This window comes from Amaranthus tricolor, chromosome 14, assembly GCF_026212465.1.
Source record: "Amaranthus tricolor cultivar Red isolate AtriRed21 chromosome 14, ASM2621246v1, whole genome shotgun sequence".
Classification (NCBI taxonomy): domain Eukaryota; kingdom Viridiplantae; phylum Streptophyta; class Magnoliopsida; order Caryophyllales; family Amaranthaceae; genus Amaranthus; species Amaranthus tricolor.
The window spans coordinates 2,034,028-2,050,903 of NC_080060.1; the positions used below are offsets into that span (position 1 = coordinate 2,034,028).

Below are 16,876 nucleotides of genomic sequence, written 5' to 3' on the forward strand. Positions count from 1 at the left end.
ATGTTAAAAAAATAACAATCAAACAAGACAATATATTCAATACTCAATTACTAAACCTTAAAAATATAGCAAATTTAATTTAATACTTCATAAAACATTATGAAAATTTACAACTCTGCCCCACAGGCTGTCTCCTATTATATCAAGCAATTTAGGGCTTTTTAAAGTTGTGCTTGTGTGTAGAACTGCAAAAACTGAAGAGTCGCACAAACACACAGAAGTTCACAAACACTTCCTGGTAAACTTTTCCTTCTATTCTCATTCATGAATTCTGCTTCTAATTTTCAAGTTCACTTTTTTCTTAATTTTTATGTGTGGGTTTTTCTTTTTTGTATTATTAGGTATAAAAAAGTGATTGAATATGTATCTGCAATTCTACATCAATGACAATGGTGACAAAGTCTACACTACCAAGGTCTCTTTTTCTCTATGTTATTCTTAGATTTTTTTTCTGGGTAGTATAATTAAGTTATTTTTTCATAAATTGTGTATAGAACTTGCTTATACCAGGTTTTTTTGGATTAGTTAACTATCTCTAATATTATAGTCCCTCTATTTTTGTTTTTTCCAATTTTTTTCCCGCATATCCCGATGCAAGCTTAAAAATCCAATAATCATAATTGTAAATTTTTAAAAATTCAAAAAAGTTATTATTTAAAAATTATATATTGAGACGAATCTATCAAGATTGCAAGGTGAATATGTTTTTTGATATACATGAAATTTAACACTAAAATTGTTAAATTCTATTTAAGAAGAACATGTGATAACGGAGGGAGGGAGGATAAAGTTATCACATGGTGAAAACTCAAGGGGACAGGGGAGGAACTATTATCAAATAAATGAGATATTGTTTGATTCATTTCATGCATATTCGAGGGTGAAGATGGGGTCTTGAATTTGGGAGGCCAAATATCAGATACACTAGTAAAGAATTATAGTCGAAGGATTGATTCACTTGCAAAAAATTATAGGTCGTGTGAACGATACACTAGCAAAAATTTATAGTTGGGTGACCATGCACTAGCAAGAAATCATAGTCGAATGATGGATGCCATACCAAAAAATTATAGTGAGATGATCGATACACTACCAAATGACACTTCACTTGCAAAAAATTATAATCAAATGAGCGATAGTAGCAAAAAGTTATAGTTGGATGACCGACATCAAAAAATATAATCAAATGACGGGTACTCTATAAAAACAAGTTTAAAGTCTTAAGTTTTTGTTTTTAATAAAATTTTTTTATAATTTGAGGCTTGAAAAGTAGAGAGGACATGAGTGCCGTGTTACCTTACGTTATTCCTCAAGTTCTATTTTTATACTATACTGACTGATGAACTTTACTTGATTTTCTTATGTTTAATGAGTTCTTATATTATAAATTATTAAGGGTACCGGGTTAAAAATACAATAGGCCATTAACATATCTTCATGAGGAGAGTTGTGGAGCATTTATACTTCTAGCTTGAAGGAATTTCGTGTGGGAACTGAGAAGGCATGATTGAGTACATAACGTATCTTGAGATAACAACCGTTAATTTAAGTTTTTGTTTGAGTTTGTTCTTTACACATTTTTTAATATTTGCTTTGAACAATTCAATTTGATGATTACTCTTTTGCTGGGTATTCTTTGGACTTTTTAATTGAAGTTTTGAATCTATTTTTTGTATGATTGCAGAAGGAATCACCTCTTGGTAAGACTACACAATCTGCTCATCCAGGTAATACAATGTTTCTTTATAGGTTGAAATCTTGGATAGCGTTGTAGAAAATCAGATCTTTGAATAGTAATATGTTTCAATATACTTGGCAAAGGCCTATTTGACGATGAACATTTGGATCCTGATTGATATTTGTTTATTCAATAGTTTATACTTCATATTCTTTTGCTTATAGCCTTTAAAGGAGTGTTTAGAAATTTGCGGAAATAATTGTTACCTGAAACGACATTCGGTTTGGTTTGGTATGTTTGGTTTGCAGAAATAAATATTCATGAACCATTTCATTATGTATTGATTTGGTTTGTAATGGCGCATTTCTGGCACCTGCTCTTGCAAGTGTACAACATGTTCACAACATTTTGTTACCTCAATAGCATTGAATGGCTCCAATCTGGGTGGGTATGGGGTCAGATGTACGCAACCTTACCTTCATTAGTAATCACAAAGAGGTTGTTCTTGGATATTATCAGCAACTTCACATAAATAAACTGTGTATATGATTTAATGATTTGTTTTATATGATTCAGTATAAACTGAAACTAAAGAACTATAAACTCTAGCCCATCGAGAGGTCAGGTGATGTTTTGAGTTAAACCCTCTTTATGAAACTACATTTTTAGCTTGATATGGCTGATCTAGTGGCTTTTTGCCGAACCATCAACTTTGGCCTTTTGGGTCTTAGAGAACTTTTACCTCCGCAATCTGCACATGTTGCATTCTAACGGCATATCCTAACTGTCGTTTTTATTGACTCTGCAGCTCGTTTTTCCCCTGACGATAAATTCTCAAGGCAGAGAGTTCTTTTGAAGAAGCGCTTCGGACTATTGCCCACCCAACAACCGCCTCAGAAGTACTGAGAACAGAAATGCTACTGCCCGCCCTACTTGTCTTTGATGCTTGCATTTCAGCATTTTATGAAATGGATCTGCCTTTGGTTCTCTTGTCATTTGTAAATGTTAAATGCAAACTAGCTATTTAGATGTAGACATTTTATCCCTTGATGTATTCTTAATGAGTTTTCCTGATATTATATAACTATTGTTTGATTTCAGTTTCCTCTTGTTTTTGAGTTTCTCCCTTTGCTTTGATTTGTGTTTGTATAGAGAAGCATAGGGTTGCGCTATCGGGCAAAGAAAATTGTAGTTTTTTTAATAAAAAATGTACTCGGCAATGAGAAAATATAAAAAGACTCTGATTTAAACTATTTCATATGTGAACAATAATTTATTTTTTGATTCGGTAAGTAGATTGTGTGAGAATTAAACATAAATAAATAGGTGGAATAAATATATGGATGATATCAAAAGCTATTGAAATTTATAAATGAGATTTATAAATGAGATCATAGCTACAAATCAATGTATGTGCTTGACAAAAATAAAAAATTAACAATTCAAAATAATTTACAAATAGTTTTCGATAAATTTTATTTTGAATTCATTAAACTGCAAAATAATTATTTTAATAATAAATACTTTCTCTTTTATCTTTGTGATGATTATTTAATTTTCACCGTCTCTCTAGATAATCTATGTTAATTTTACCCGTTGTCTTTTCCCATTTAAAATAAAAAACCCTAAATGGCTAAGCCGACTTTGACAAAAGTTGACGGGTCTTCGTAACATATACGTATACGTCATATGATCACTATATATAATATTACGTATACGATATTGTATCCTATACCGTCGTCTTTACCTCTAATCAGCGGTTGAATTTTAAAGAGCAGACAAAGTAGGAAATGAACAAAAATACTCATTCAATGGTGGATGAAACGGGACCTTCCTCTTCTTCGTCGTCCTCCATCGATAAGAAACGAAAACGAATTGCAGATTCCGATTTTGAATCGCATCTAGGCAATGTCAACTCACTTAGCGACGACGATGAACTTCTTTCTCTTGGTATAATGTCACTTCTTCCCTACCTTTTTCTCAATATCACTTTTATCAAAATTCTGGGTCCGAATTTCGTATTCGTTTTTTTTGAAATTGAAACCCTAATTTGTCTATAAATTGATTTTTTGTGACGATTTCTATTTTTATTGGTGGTTTTACAGAGAAGAGTCTTACTTTTAGTGATACGCTAGTTGCTCTTCGGATGATGCGTGCCCAATTTCCCAAGCTTGAGAAGGTTTGGTATCTGAATCTCAAACTTCAAGCTGTTGTCGTATTGGTTTTGTTTTAGCGTAAATTAACTGAATTTGACTAGTTTGAGTTGGCGACCGTGATGAAGATTTAGGTGAGGGGGGCAAAAATACTCATATAATTTCTCATAAGATTTTTCGGTGGGAGGAGTAGAAAACTTCTAAGAGTTTAGTTCTTTAGGATATTTGAATAGTTTTATTATTTTGACAACAAGACGAACTACTATTGTGGCTCAGAGTTAAAATAATTTGTAGGCTACCGTATATAGTACACTTTCATTGATTTTTGAGGGCAATTATGTGCATTTAGAGTGTTATTGTTGTTGGTTGTGGCTTTATCTCTTGTTTTTCTTGTTAAAGATATTGGTGTTGTTCATTGTTACACCGCTAATTTAGAGTGGCTGTTGGAAATGCTGTCTTACATTTATTGTTATTGTTCATTGTTAAGTCTCTCTTAGTGATTTGTACAATTGTTTAGAATGCTGAAACTTCTCATGGTAATTTGGACATAATAGGAACAAGTTAGTATTTCTCTCACTTTTAACTTTTGATTTTGATAATACTATGTTTCGTTTTCTTGATGAAATTTTCAAGTGCTTTTATTTCCTTTTTGTATATTTTTAGGTGGGGAAGCAAACTTGTTTTTGATCCAAGATCTCTCTTATACACTATTTTTTATTTTTGCTTGGAGCATCTTATCTCCTATTGTTTGGATTAAGGCTTTGACATTGTATATATTGTTGACTTGGAGCATCGCATATATGTCACTTATCCACTAAATTAATTTGGGTGCGACATGGAAATTTTCATATCTGTTTGGCATGCTTTTAGCCTTAACTTGAGGAAAAAGTAGAAGTGGTGGTGCATCTCAAAGTTGAAGTAAATTGGTTTATGTTCCTTGTATTAGCGCACTCGTACTTCTCTATGATCGCCTTTCTCTTGTTAATGATGTGTTTTGTTATGTTCAGGTTTATGTTAAACCCTTCGTGTTACGCTCTCAACTATATAGTAGCATAAAAGATAGAACTCAGGTTGATCGGGAATTAGAGGTCTGTTTTATTCATTGTTTATCTTATCATGTTCGATTTATTTTTATCTCATAGTTTCTAGATCACATGATTGTATGGCTTCTATCAGCCATTCAAATACGTACTCTTTGTGTAAGAAGTTCTTGTTCACTTGTTTACAAAAATAATATAAGAAATGCCATGTTTATACACATCAAGGTAGTGTTTGGGGATCTCCAAAATGTATACGTGAGCGCGGGAATTTTCTTATATTCTTATGATAAAAAACTATCGAAAAAGGTAAAATCTCTAAGACCTATGTAAAAAAATATTATAAATCTTTTTTGACATGCAATATATAATATAGATGGATCAAATATGAGTAGCATTAAAAGACTACAACAAAAACATTCGATTGTCACAATGCCACTTAAGTGGCTCTTTCGGTCTGGCCTAATGGGCGAAGGGGGTCTGATGTATGCGAACTTACCCATATATAAACAAGGTTAAAGAAGGTTGTTATTAATTGAGCTTTGATGCACTAACTTCACTTAATAAGAAGTTGGCACTTGGGTTATGTCATAAGGAAATATTATTTGACAAGGGTTTGTTTAATTTGCATTGTCTTTATCATTGAGCAGTTTCCATGATCTACAATGGCTGCCATGCTTGAACAAAGATAGAGCAGTGTTTTATGCACTCTTCAATTTGAACTTTTTAGAGTTATTCGGTTGATAAAGTCACTCTCCAGGAAGTTCTAAGCCGATAATATATTATATTGCAAGTCCTGAGAATTCGTGTAGTGGTTTAATATTTCCACCAGAATTCATGTTTCTATAGAATTCGTTTTATGGTGGGCTTTCCATCTGGTTGCCCTTCAGTCTTTGCTGTCAATTAGCTTGCTAGTTGTTGAAAGGAAGTCATTAATTTTTCAGCAAGCTGTGCTTTTCTTATTTATGAGTGTTTATACTCGGATCACGGGCGTGCAGTTGTTGAAGAGGGATAAAGTTCTGCGGGTTTTCAAGCTAAATACAGGGCAGGATGATCATGCAGTAATGTTTCTAGAAGACTACATTCACCAGGTTATTAAATCTACCTCTGAATTTAAGTGTTTCTTTATTCTTGTGATATTAAAATGTAACTAATATTATTTAGAAAGGAATCAAGTTGAAGGCTTGATGCTTATCATATATCTTTTTGGTTTGTAAAAGCTTATGCCTTCTCGTTAAAATTTTCTTCATCAGCACCATATGCTAATTCAATCAGCTATTATGAAGTTAAGAATGGCTGTCATATTAGGGAGCAGGATATTGTTGAGGTCTTGAGGATACCTCTTTGTTTTATGAGTCCCTTTTGAAGGATGAAGAGATGGTCTGGCAGGGTGCTTTCTCTTGTATAAGAGTTAGAAATCCAACTAGATTCGCGTGTCTACTTTCCTTGTATTTTTGCAAGGGTTTTCTTAATTTTTGGATCTAAAGAAAACTCTAGTGGTTGGTTAGTATATCTGTGGCGGACATAGGATCAGATTCTAAAAGTGTTAGCCACGCTTTGACATAGCTTGAACAACAAAGATGCATAAAATCTACAGTATGTCTTTGTTGAGTAGTGTTGGATCAACTGATTACAAGAGAATAAACTCTATGTTAATCCAAAAAATGAGGGCTGTTTAAATTAACTACTCCTTAAGAGGGAAGGTAGAAGTACCAAAATCACTACACTAAAGAATAAGGAAATTTAGAATAGTCAAGAAAGCTTAAAATAGTTGAGTTTAAGATTAGGGAACGAGTTTCACTATGATACTTCTTTCTAGAGCTCTACGATCAGGGAAATCCAGAGCGAATGTATTAGTGAGTGATTCCCTTTTCTGCTAAGGGACAAATTGCCCCCCTGTTTCTTCTGTTTCACCTGTTATTATTAATGTATAAATTTCTTTCTTTTATCGACATTTTCTAAAGGAATCATCTGCTTATTTGTTAACTGTTTGTAGATTGATATTGTTTCAAAGAAGATAGCCACAAAAAATGATGGTGATTTTGCTGTGTTTGGCTGGTTCAAGTCTCATGTCATGATGTCCAAGCTGGAGCCAAGCATTGCACATCAAGAGCTTGTATGCTTTTATTATTTATGTAATTTATTTGTTATCTTTTGGCTTATTTGCTTACTCCTTGTTAAATTATGTTGAAGGTTCATATTCATATTGTTCCTCAATAATCATGAATTGAGTATTTACTACTTAAGTAGTCATCTTCCCCATGGTTTTGCTTCTGTTTCTTTGCATCTTTGATAAAATTCTTCCTTGACCGTGTCTGTAGTCTGACACCCCTTGTATTTCTTTTTTTGTGTCCAGTCACTATTATGTTTAGAGTCTCCTGTTTTGAAATTGTTTTTTCCTGACTGAATAACACACTATGCTGTCATTCTTTATGGTTTAATGTCTATATGTAATCTCTAAATGGTTTCGTATTTGAGCTTTTATGAATTTGCCTGAGCACAGTTTTCTCTCTCCCTATGCCAATCGCAGTGTTCCCTTTTAGCAGCCGGAGGAAAAGTGAAAGACGAACATATCTCGCTTTTGGTTAATGCAGGCATTATCGTAAGTTAAATAAGTGCTTTTAGACAATTCACTTCAGCTGTAACCTGTGACCTGTCTATCTTGCTGCAACTTATCAACTGGGCAAGTAGAAATTCTAATAAGATAAAATAAAACAACTCTAAGGTCAATTATTATTATTATTATTATTATTATTATTATTATTATTATTATTATTATTATTATTATTATTATTATTATTATTATTATTATTATTATTATTATTATTATTATTATTATTATTATTATTATTATTATTATTATTATTATTATTATTATTATTATTATTATTATTATTATTATTATTATTATTATTATTATTATTATTATTATTATTATTATTATTATTATTATTATTATTATTATTATTATTATTATTATTATTATTATTATTATTATTATTATTATTATTATTATTATTATTATTATTATTATTATTATTATTATTATTATTATTATTATTATTATTATTATTATTATTATTATTATTATTATTATTATTATTATTATTATTATTATTATTATTATTATTATTATTATTATTATTATTATTATTATTATTATTATTATTATTATTATTATTATTATTATTATTATTATTATTATTATTATTATTATTATTATTATTATTATTATTATTATTATTATTATTATTATTATTATTATTATTATTATTATTATTATTATTATTATTATTATTATTATTATTATTATTATTATTATTATTATTATTATTATTATTATTATTATTATTATTATTATTATTATTATTATTATTATTATTATTATTATTATTATTATTATTATTATTATTATTATTATTATTATTATTATTATTATTATTATTATTATTATTATTATTATTATTATTATTATTATTATTATTATTATTATTATTATTATTATTATTATTATTATTATTATTATTATTATTATTATTATTATTATTATTATTATTATTATTATTATTATTATTATTATTATTATTATTATTATTATTATTATTATTATTATTATTATTATTATTATTATTATTATTATTATTATTATTATTATTATTATTATTATTATTATTATTATTATTATTATTATTATTATTATTATTATTATTATTATTATTATTATTATTATTATTATTATTATTATTATTATTATTATTATTATTATTATTATTATTATTATTATTATTATTATTATTATTATTATTATTATTATTATTATTATTATTATTATTATTATTATTATTATTATTATTATTATTATTATTATTATTATTATTATTATTATTATTATTATTATTATTATTATTATTATTATTATTATTATTATTATTATTATTATTATTATTATTATTATTATTATTATTATTATTATTATTATTATTATTATTATTATTATTATTATTATTATTATTATTATTATTATTATTATTATTATTATTATTATTATTATTATTATTATTATTATTATTATTATTATTATTATTATTATTATTATTATTATTATTATTATTATTATTATTATTATTATTATTATTATTATTATTATTATTATTATTATTATTATTATTATTATTATTATTATTATTATTATTATTATTATTATTATTATTATTATTATTATTATTATTATTATTATTATTATTATTATTATTATTATTATTATTATTATTATTATTATTATTATTATTATTATTATTATTATTATTATTATTATTATTATTATTATTATTATTATTATTATTATTATTATTATTATTATTATTATTATTATTATTATTATTATTATTATTATTATTATTATTATTATTATTATTATTATTATTATTATTATTATTATTATTATTATTATTATTATTATTATTATTATTATTATTATCATTTACAATGTTACATTTATTGTAGACCCGACAATTTATTGATCCAAACATGTATTGGTTTGCTATTCCAAACGTTGGTCCAATTCTAAAAGGGATTTCTAAGGTAAGTACCTGTGCTCTCTTTGTCTTGAAATCTTTGAGCTCAATCCTTACAAGTCCATTTTGATGTTGGTTATGCTATACTTTTTTCTGACAAGCGAAGTTAATCAATAGATGCATAAATACAGGTGGACATTTATTGCTATTTGTCGAGGAAGCTAAATAAAGCAATAAACCTAAATATGTAAAATTTAATCGTGTACCATGATACCGCAATTTACTATACTATAAATCACTTAATGTGTTTTCCAATTTAAAGATATGTACACTTTGCTTTTTTGGGATTTTGTAATATAGTTCATATACTTTAATTTGTTTTCCCTTAATGGCCCTAACTCCTTTATATCTCTCTAGAGTCTAGACCCTCACTTTGGCCCACTATAACCCTTTGTTCTTCTTACCTTTTCATTAGCTTCTTCGCTCTTGCTTGCTCCCCTTCCCTCTTCTACTCTTGTTGTTGCTCTAATATATAAAAGGAAAATTTCTTGACCAGTTTCAAAGTGTAACAATTAGAAAAAGTGGGAGTAGCATATTTGTACCCCAAAAGTTTTTAGTTGATCAACTTGGATCTAATTCCTGAAAGATAAAGACTCGGGTATTAATTATTATGATTTGTTCTTGTAAAGTTTTTACTTGAACAACTTGGATCTAATTTCTGAAAGATAAAGACTTGGGTATTAATTATTCATCAAAAGTTTTTAACTTGGTTATTCCTAGTTTAAGGAGAGTTCTAATTATGATCTCAAAACTTTTGATGGTACAATTTTGTTTTCCTTTTTCTTAATTTGGATGTTTTATTTTGCACTTGCTCTTTGATAATTATAACTTCAAAACTTATTCCAGAAGTCCACTCTGACATGATATCAGAGAACTAAAAACATAGTCGAGTCTATTGATTCTTCTTTCTTTGATGATTATTCAGGGAAGAAAAGAGTTGCTGTCTCTTCTGAATCGTAGAAAATACAAGGAGATGATGTTGGCTTTACTAGAGAAAAAGCGTCTTCAATTTTCTCCCCTTGATATGAGATTTCATCTTCGTGATTTAATTGGCTCAGGTCACCTGCGTACTTTTCAGACTCCTACTGGCATAGTTGTTCGAGTTTTGAAGGACTAGAATTTAGAGAGATTTTTGGATTTGTATTCCCTGTTAGACAACTTTATAAGGCTGACAAAGAATCTGCACAAGTAAAGAGGCAAGACTAAGGCAGTTCATTGGAGTGTAATGAGAATTACAAATGTGGATGCATCTTTCTACACTGGTATTTAGCCATTGGCTTGTCCATCAATTTTGTCAAGTGTTACACATGTAATTGTATGTTTGCATTTGGCTATATTTTGGGTTTGAGTTGGAAAATATATGGCCGGGTCAAAGTCGGGTCTTGTGTTCACTTATGCAGATGCATTATTATAAAGCCAAATTTTAAGTTGGGTCAGATCTGCAAGTTCGGATTAAAGTCAGTTTGGGTCAACAAGGTTGGGTTATAGTTGGGTTGGGCCTATGTTGAACACGTTATTCTTTCCCTTATTGGCATGGACATCTTCGGTGCTTAAGCCTTCTTGCTTTTATCTGATGACTTCATCTCATCTTGCCAATGTTTACCTTCCATGCACAATTATCAACTTTGAAAATGTTCAACTTTGTAACAAGTGTCATTTATGCACTTACATTCCAAGTATTATTTTACTATGTATGCAAATTGAGCCCTTAGTATCCATAGTATTTAAAATCATTCGTTTCTATGTCTTGAGTTTCTGGTTCTTTTTTTTTTTTTTTTTTTTTTTTTTTTTTTTTCTGGAAGTTGGCCCTTCTTCATTGAATATTCAATGCCTAGAAACTTGTGATGAATGTCGTGTACGGAAAATGTTACTTAGCCAACTAGGCTGGTCTTGCTGTCACTCTTAACTGTCATCTCCTTATAATTATGGCCTTTGCTTTGTGTTATTTGATTGTGACAATCTGTGTTTTGCGGTTTTAGGTGGTTTACTGCTTGACTCCTCGCAATTCAGACAAGTTTTCAGAACTTCCTTTTGGAAACAGAGGTCAGAATTCAAGCATCTATGTTTATTCTAAGTTGAATATTGGTAATTTAACAAAAAAAGAAAAGAAAAAGAAGTAGACATCAAACGGTTCTATTGGTAGATGAAATTTTTGTACTTATTGACATACAGTTTCTGTAGCTTGTCCTTGTTCTTTAATTTATTTACGCTAAAAAATCTCCTCTTCTATTGTGAATAATGGTGCAATTTAGCTTCTTTTTTTTTTTTCCTGTAATTTCCTTTCTCTTTTGATTAACATGCTTTTACTGATTTTACTCTGGCAATAGGTTGAGTTTATTGACTGGTCATTATTGAGCTCTTGTCTGGCCATGAGTTATTCAGAATATATTATGCAAGGAGTATTCAATTTGTGTATTTAACTGCATTTTATGTGGTCTCTTGCACTCTATGGATTATTATGGGATTCTCCGTTGCATTTTCAATATAACTCACTAGCTAATTTGATTTTTGAATTTGCAATGTGTCAAAAATGGACCGAAAATGGCTCAAAATCGACCATAATTTGCCTTTTCAATTCCTGAGGAGAATAGTAAATCACGTGACATGTCTGTTGAAACTCATGTGGATTAACGTTTTAGAGGAAGTCATGTGGATGATTCATGACAGCATTGGCGGGGAATATATTTAGCATGCAACCATCGTTAATATCTGCTATTTTATTTTGACGTAGTGGAGGTTAACTAGCTGCTGTGAATTTCTTTGTCCCAAAAGTTTCACGTCGAGATGTAGTTCAGATGTGGTTTTTGATTGTCCTACCAAAATTTTGGTATAGCATCATTCAGTAACAGATACTAAGATGTGCTTGATTTTCTGATTGAACATAAATGATAGCAGCAGGTAGCAGCATGATACATGAATGAATTCCTGTATCGATAACGACTTCAAGGCTTCTCTGTTCTGTCAGACTTGCAGCCATAATTGTAAGTTTCTTGTTTCTATTCTAAATTTGATGTGGTATTTCTGTGATTATAGGTGGAAATTTCTCCACGCTTAGCTTATTGGAATCTTGGTGAGTGACTTCTTTTTCCTCTGATTAGTTCAATTTTTGTTATATATGAGTGTTGTTGAAATTGACAGCATAGTTCACATCCAATAATGAATCATTGCAAGTGATGATCCGTTTTCTATCGGTTCTTGATCTGAAAAGGTATCTTAGACATGGAAATTGATGGATTGTTACGGCATAATTATTTGCACAGGTGTAATGTGTGATCATTGAATTAGGATTGTATTTTGCTTGATCTCGAATACTTGTTACAACAATGTTGTCTGCCCGTTTGGTAGGTTCGATGACTGACGGAGTGACGGTAATGTTTTCGTTCATTATCATTGCTCTTTTGGAAATTTTCTCTAACGCTTTGGGGATTTGAACTGATGGGTGGTGTTGGTGTTGATATCCAAGCTTGAGAAATGATCTAAGAATCTAAGCATGCAACCCAGTTCAACAGAGCCCCCTGTAGAATTCTTTTTCTAAACCTTCACAAATTTTTGTGAGAGACAGTCTCATGAGAAACACATTAGATTTTTTTTCTTCCTTATTAAGTAGAATCAACGGCAAAACATATAACTTTCTAGGGTTTTTTTTTTTTGCCTTAATGTGAATATTCTAAACAACATAGATATCAAAAGTAGAATCAATGGGTATGAGTCATGCATGAATCATTATTGGAAGCTTGTAGGATGTTATTACTTTATGTGGTTAATGTATTTCCTTCTTAAATACTCTCACATTATGTGTTAAAATAGATGTCAATTTTGTTGAAGTTGCTATCTAATCTAATTATCTTAAAGCAAGACATGATTATCAATTATTTCTTTTAATTAAACAATAATCGCAAGCTAATTAGGTGCTTAGGTGTACTGATTAGCAGCAAAAGATACGTGCATTCTAATAATTCAGAATTTAAAAAAAAAGTTTAAAATCAAATGATTTAGACTTTTTTTCATGTAAAGATTATAATCTTAATCTCCCATTGGCGTTGTTGATGTAAGTTACATCCACATCAATGTCATAATAATTGTTTTGTTGCTTCTGTTAATGTATTTTCGGTTACTTGTTAGTTGGGAACATAACAAACATTCTATGTAATTCAATTTATTAATTAATATATTTAATTCTTCTAACTATACATAGTCATGAAAAACGACGATGTATTAGAGTTCGAACGATGTGTTTCAAACTCCAATATTGCCAAGATCGAGTGTATGAAGTTTTAGTGACAAACAAATTACGCTATCAATGATATCGATGTTTATAGGAGAAAATAAAGCAATAAAACGACACAAAGATTTAACGAGGTTCACCCAACTAAGGCTACGTCCTCCGGTGTGTAGTATCTCTTATATTATCAAAAGGAGTTCAAAGAACTCTCAAATATGGAGAATTACAATAGAAAAGAGATATAGGCTAGTGTTTGGCTTGGGGTGTATTTGTGGATTGATTACACTGTGAATGAGAGCTCTCTATTTATAGGAGAGATCTCACTAAGTAATATTAAGTACATTAAGCCTATGAATAAATGATAATGAAACATCCCCAAGTACTTGAAGAGTCAAAACAGCATCCTAGGAGCCCTTTGCACTTCTTCAATAAGTCTCATAACTCTCATACTTCATTACCTTATTAATCCATACTTAATCACCATCATAAATCAATCATCAAAACTTAACTTAATACAACCACATTAACACATTTATGGGATTCCATCCCAAAGGTCACACATGAATGCACCTCATCAAATGTGCACTCAAGTCACACCAATCACAACAATCTCCACTTTGACTTGAGTTCACCCAAGTCAATGGAATTCTCTTAATTCACTCCAACATAATATAACAACTTACACAACATCATACTCAAAAACAACACATGTGCATAAACATAGCACATGCACTAAAAATGCCCTCAAAGGGCTCACAAGAGTATGCTTTTAATTACCAATCAAGTCCATACATCCCATGAACTCATTGGAGTATGTTGAAATTATTCTCAAACTGTCATTACAAGAAGTATCAATTTCATTTTCATGCTTGGTTGAAGTAGTGGACACACAGGCTGAACTAATTAAGGCTGAACCCAAAAGCATATACATGCCATCATTAATGGATCCTTTTAAGAACAAATTAGGACCCTTGCCAACCTTCAAAACTCCACCTTCAACAATGCACTTAAAACCTTCTTTATCCAGAATACTAAGGGAAATTATGTTTTTATTCATACCTGGAACATGAAGGACTCCGATTAATGTTCTTTCAACACCATCAAACATGACAATTTTAACATCTCCAATACCAACTATCGGACAACTAGCCTCATTGCCCATAGTGACTTTTCTTCCATCAACTTTTTGATAAGTTGAGAAGAACTTAGAGTTAAAAGTTATGTGTCTAGAACATCCCGAATCCAAAATCCAAGAATCACCACCCTTATATTCACTAGTAACGACAAGAGCATCAACATCATATATCTCATCTTCAACATAGCTTGCTTCGGCGGAGCTAGCTCTTGCGGACTTGCTTTCATTGGATTGTTTGGCTCTTAATTTCCAACAATCTTTCTTGAAGTGGCCCTTCTTCTTACAAAAATTGCAAGTCATGCTCCTTTTGTTCCTACTCAACTCTTTAACAAATAAAGCACCATTGGAAACTCTTGACTCCTTTTGAGCAAATTGAGAATCAATAAGGTCCTTTTGAGTCAAGGCCTTTCTAACATCCTCACTACTCAAAGTGTCTCTTCCATATAACAAGGTTTCCCTAAAATGCTTATATGAAGACGGTAGAGAAACTAACAAAAGAATAGCCAAATCCTCATCATCCACTTTTACATCAATATTCTGCAAATCCATAACTATTGAGTAAAATTCATCAAGGTGCGGCTTCATAGGCTTCTCTTCTTGTAACCTGAGATCATACAAACGACTCTTTAACAAAAGTCGATTGGTAACACTCTTTTCCATATAGAGTGATTCCAATTTATCCCAAATACCTTTAGAAGTTTCCTCCTTTACAACTTCTCTCAAAACTTCATTAGAGAGACAAAGTTGTATGGCGGATAGAGCCTTCGAATCCATTTCTTCCCACTTAGCCTCACTTATGCCTTCGGATTTCTTCTCCACACCATCTAGTGCTTTATGCACTCCATTTTGTATCAAAATTGCTTTCATTTTGACTTGCCATAAGCCAAAGTTCACACTCCTATCAAACTTCTCAATATCAAGTTTCATTGTAGCCATGTTGCACCAATATAACCTCTAAAACACGATAACAACAACTTGGCTCTGATACCAATTGAAAAACGACGATGTATTAGAGTTCGAACGATGTGTTTCAAACTCCAATATTGCCAAGATCGAGTGTATGAAGTTTTAGTGACAAACAAATTACGCTATTAATGATATCGATGTTTATAGGAGAAAATAAAGCAATAAAACGACACAAAGATTTAACGAGGTTCACCCAACTAAGGCTACGTCCTCCGGTGTGTAGTATCTCTTATATTATCAAAAGGAGTTCAAAGAACTCTCAAATATGGAGAATTACAATAGAAAAGAGATATAGGCTAGTGTTTGGCTTGGGGTGTATTTGTGGATTGATTACACTGTGAATGAGAGCTCTCTATTTATAGGAGAGATCTCACTAAGTAATATTAAGTACATTAAGCCTATGAATAAATGATAATGAAACATCCCCAAGTACTTGAAGAGTCAAAACAGCATCCTAGGAGCCCTTTGCACTTCTTCAATAAGTCTCATAACTCTCATACTTCATTACCTTATTAATCCATACTTAATCACCATCATAAATCAATCATCAAAACTTAACTTAATACAACCACATTAACACATTTATGGGATTCCATCCCAAAGGTCACACATGAATGCACCTCATCAAATGTGCACTCAAGTCACACCAATCACAACAAGTCATTTTAAATATTATGAGGGCTCCGCTCTAATGAGTATTAAAAATAAAGTTGTTGATAATAAAATGAGCTGTTTTTGTTGGATTATTTTCGGTCATAGACTTTAATAAAGAGTCTAACCTTATAAATTATAATATGTATGAGATGAACTATTTAATTATGTATAAGATGCGTCTTTAGATGAGACCGTTTTATATAACAATTTGTGTATTAAATTTAATCTTAATTTTTATTTTTTTTATTTGTCGCTTTACTGAATCTTCAATTCACATTTTAAAGCCTGATTTTCTAATTTTGTATTCAACTTAGCCTTCAAAATATATTTTGATCATCATTGTTGTGTTATATTGATTAAGTGGGGCTGTGGGGGTTTGATATTTCACTTTTTTTTTTCTTGATTTTTTAGTTGTTTTTAACTTTTGACTTTTTGGTTAGTCAAACTGTTAAAAAAA

The 16,876-nt window shown here is 29.9% G+C and overlaps 2 protein-coding genes across 6 annotated transcripts; both read left to right on the forward strand.

Moving 5' to 3' along the window:
• Window positions 1-127: 127 nt before the first annotated feature.
• On the forward strand, window positions 128-2,931 carry LOC130800118 (H/ACA ribonucleoprotein complex subunit 3-like protein). The gene is made up of 4 exons (XM_057663473.1): window positions 128-238; window positions 342-415; window positions 1,685-1,727; window positions 2,487-2,931. Exons 2-4 carry the CDS (start codon window positions 362-364, stop codon window positions 2,582-2,584), a joined length of 195 nt encoding a protein of 64 aa, XP_057519456.1. The 5' UTR covers window positions 128-238; window positions 342-361; the 3' UTR covers window positions 2,585-2,931.
• A 463-nt stretch (window positions 2,932-3,394) lies between these two features.
• LOC130800116 (uncharacterized) lies at window positions 3,395-13,246 on the forward strand. Of its 5 annotated transcripts, none has more exons than XM_057663469.1 (10): window positions 3,397-3,628; window positions 3,784-3,857; window positions 4,839-4,919; window positions 5,867-5,959; window positions 6,865-6,984; window positions 7,399-7,470; window positions 9,372-9,449; window positions 10,368-10,704; window positions 11,422-11,485; window positions 12,338-13,246. In XM_057663469.1, the coding sequence occupies exons 1-8, from the start codon at window positions 3,469-3,471 to the stop codon at window positions 10,557-10,559; spliced, it is 870 nt and encodes a 289-aa protein (XP_057519452.1). In that variant the 5' UTR covers window positions 3,397-3,468; the 3' UTR covers window positions 10,560-10,704; window positions 11,422-11,485; window positions 12,338-13,246. The 5 variants fall into 5 exon arrangements, with proteins under 5 accessions (XP_057519455.1, XP_057519452.1, XP_057519453.1 ...); XM_057663470.1 differs by having other exon boundaries at window positions 12,341-13,246; XM_057663471.1 differs by having other exon boundaries at window positions 12,476-13,246.
• Window positions 13,247-16,876: the final 3,630 nt, after the last annotated feature.

What these genes read in the sequence shown, in the direction of transcription:
- LOC130800118 (XM_057663473.1), top strand. Translation starts at nt 362, where the DNA reads ATGTATCTGCAATTCTACATCAATGACAATGGTGACAAAGTCTACACT. An exon ending in ACAAAGTCTACACTACCAAG is followed by an intron (nt 416 to 1,684) that starts GTCTCTTTTTCT and finishes GTATGATTGCAG; the next exon opens with AAGGAATCACCTCTTGGTAA. An exon ending in TACACAATCTGCTCATCCAG is followed by an intron (nt 1,728 to 2,486) that starts GTAATACAATGT and finishes TTGACTCTGCAG; the next exon opens with CTCGTTTTTCCCCTGACGAT.
- LOC130800116 (XM_057663468.1), top strand. Translation starts at nt 3,469, where the DNA reads ATGAACAAAAATACTCATTCAATGGTGGATGAAACGGGACCTTCCTCT. An exon ending in TAGAAGACTACATTCACCAG is followed by an intron (nt 5,960 to 6,864) that starts GTTATTAAATCT and finishes AACTGTTTGTAG; the next exon opens with ATTGATATTGTTTCAAAGAA. An exon ending in TGGTTAATGCAGGCATTATC is followed by an intron (nt 7,471 to 9,371) that starts GTAAGTTAAATA and finishes CATTTATTGTAG; the next exon opens with ACCCGACAATTTATTGATCC.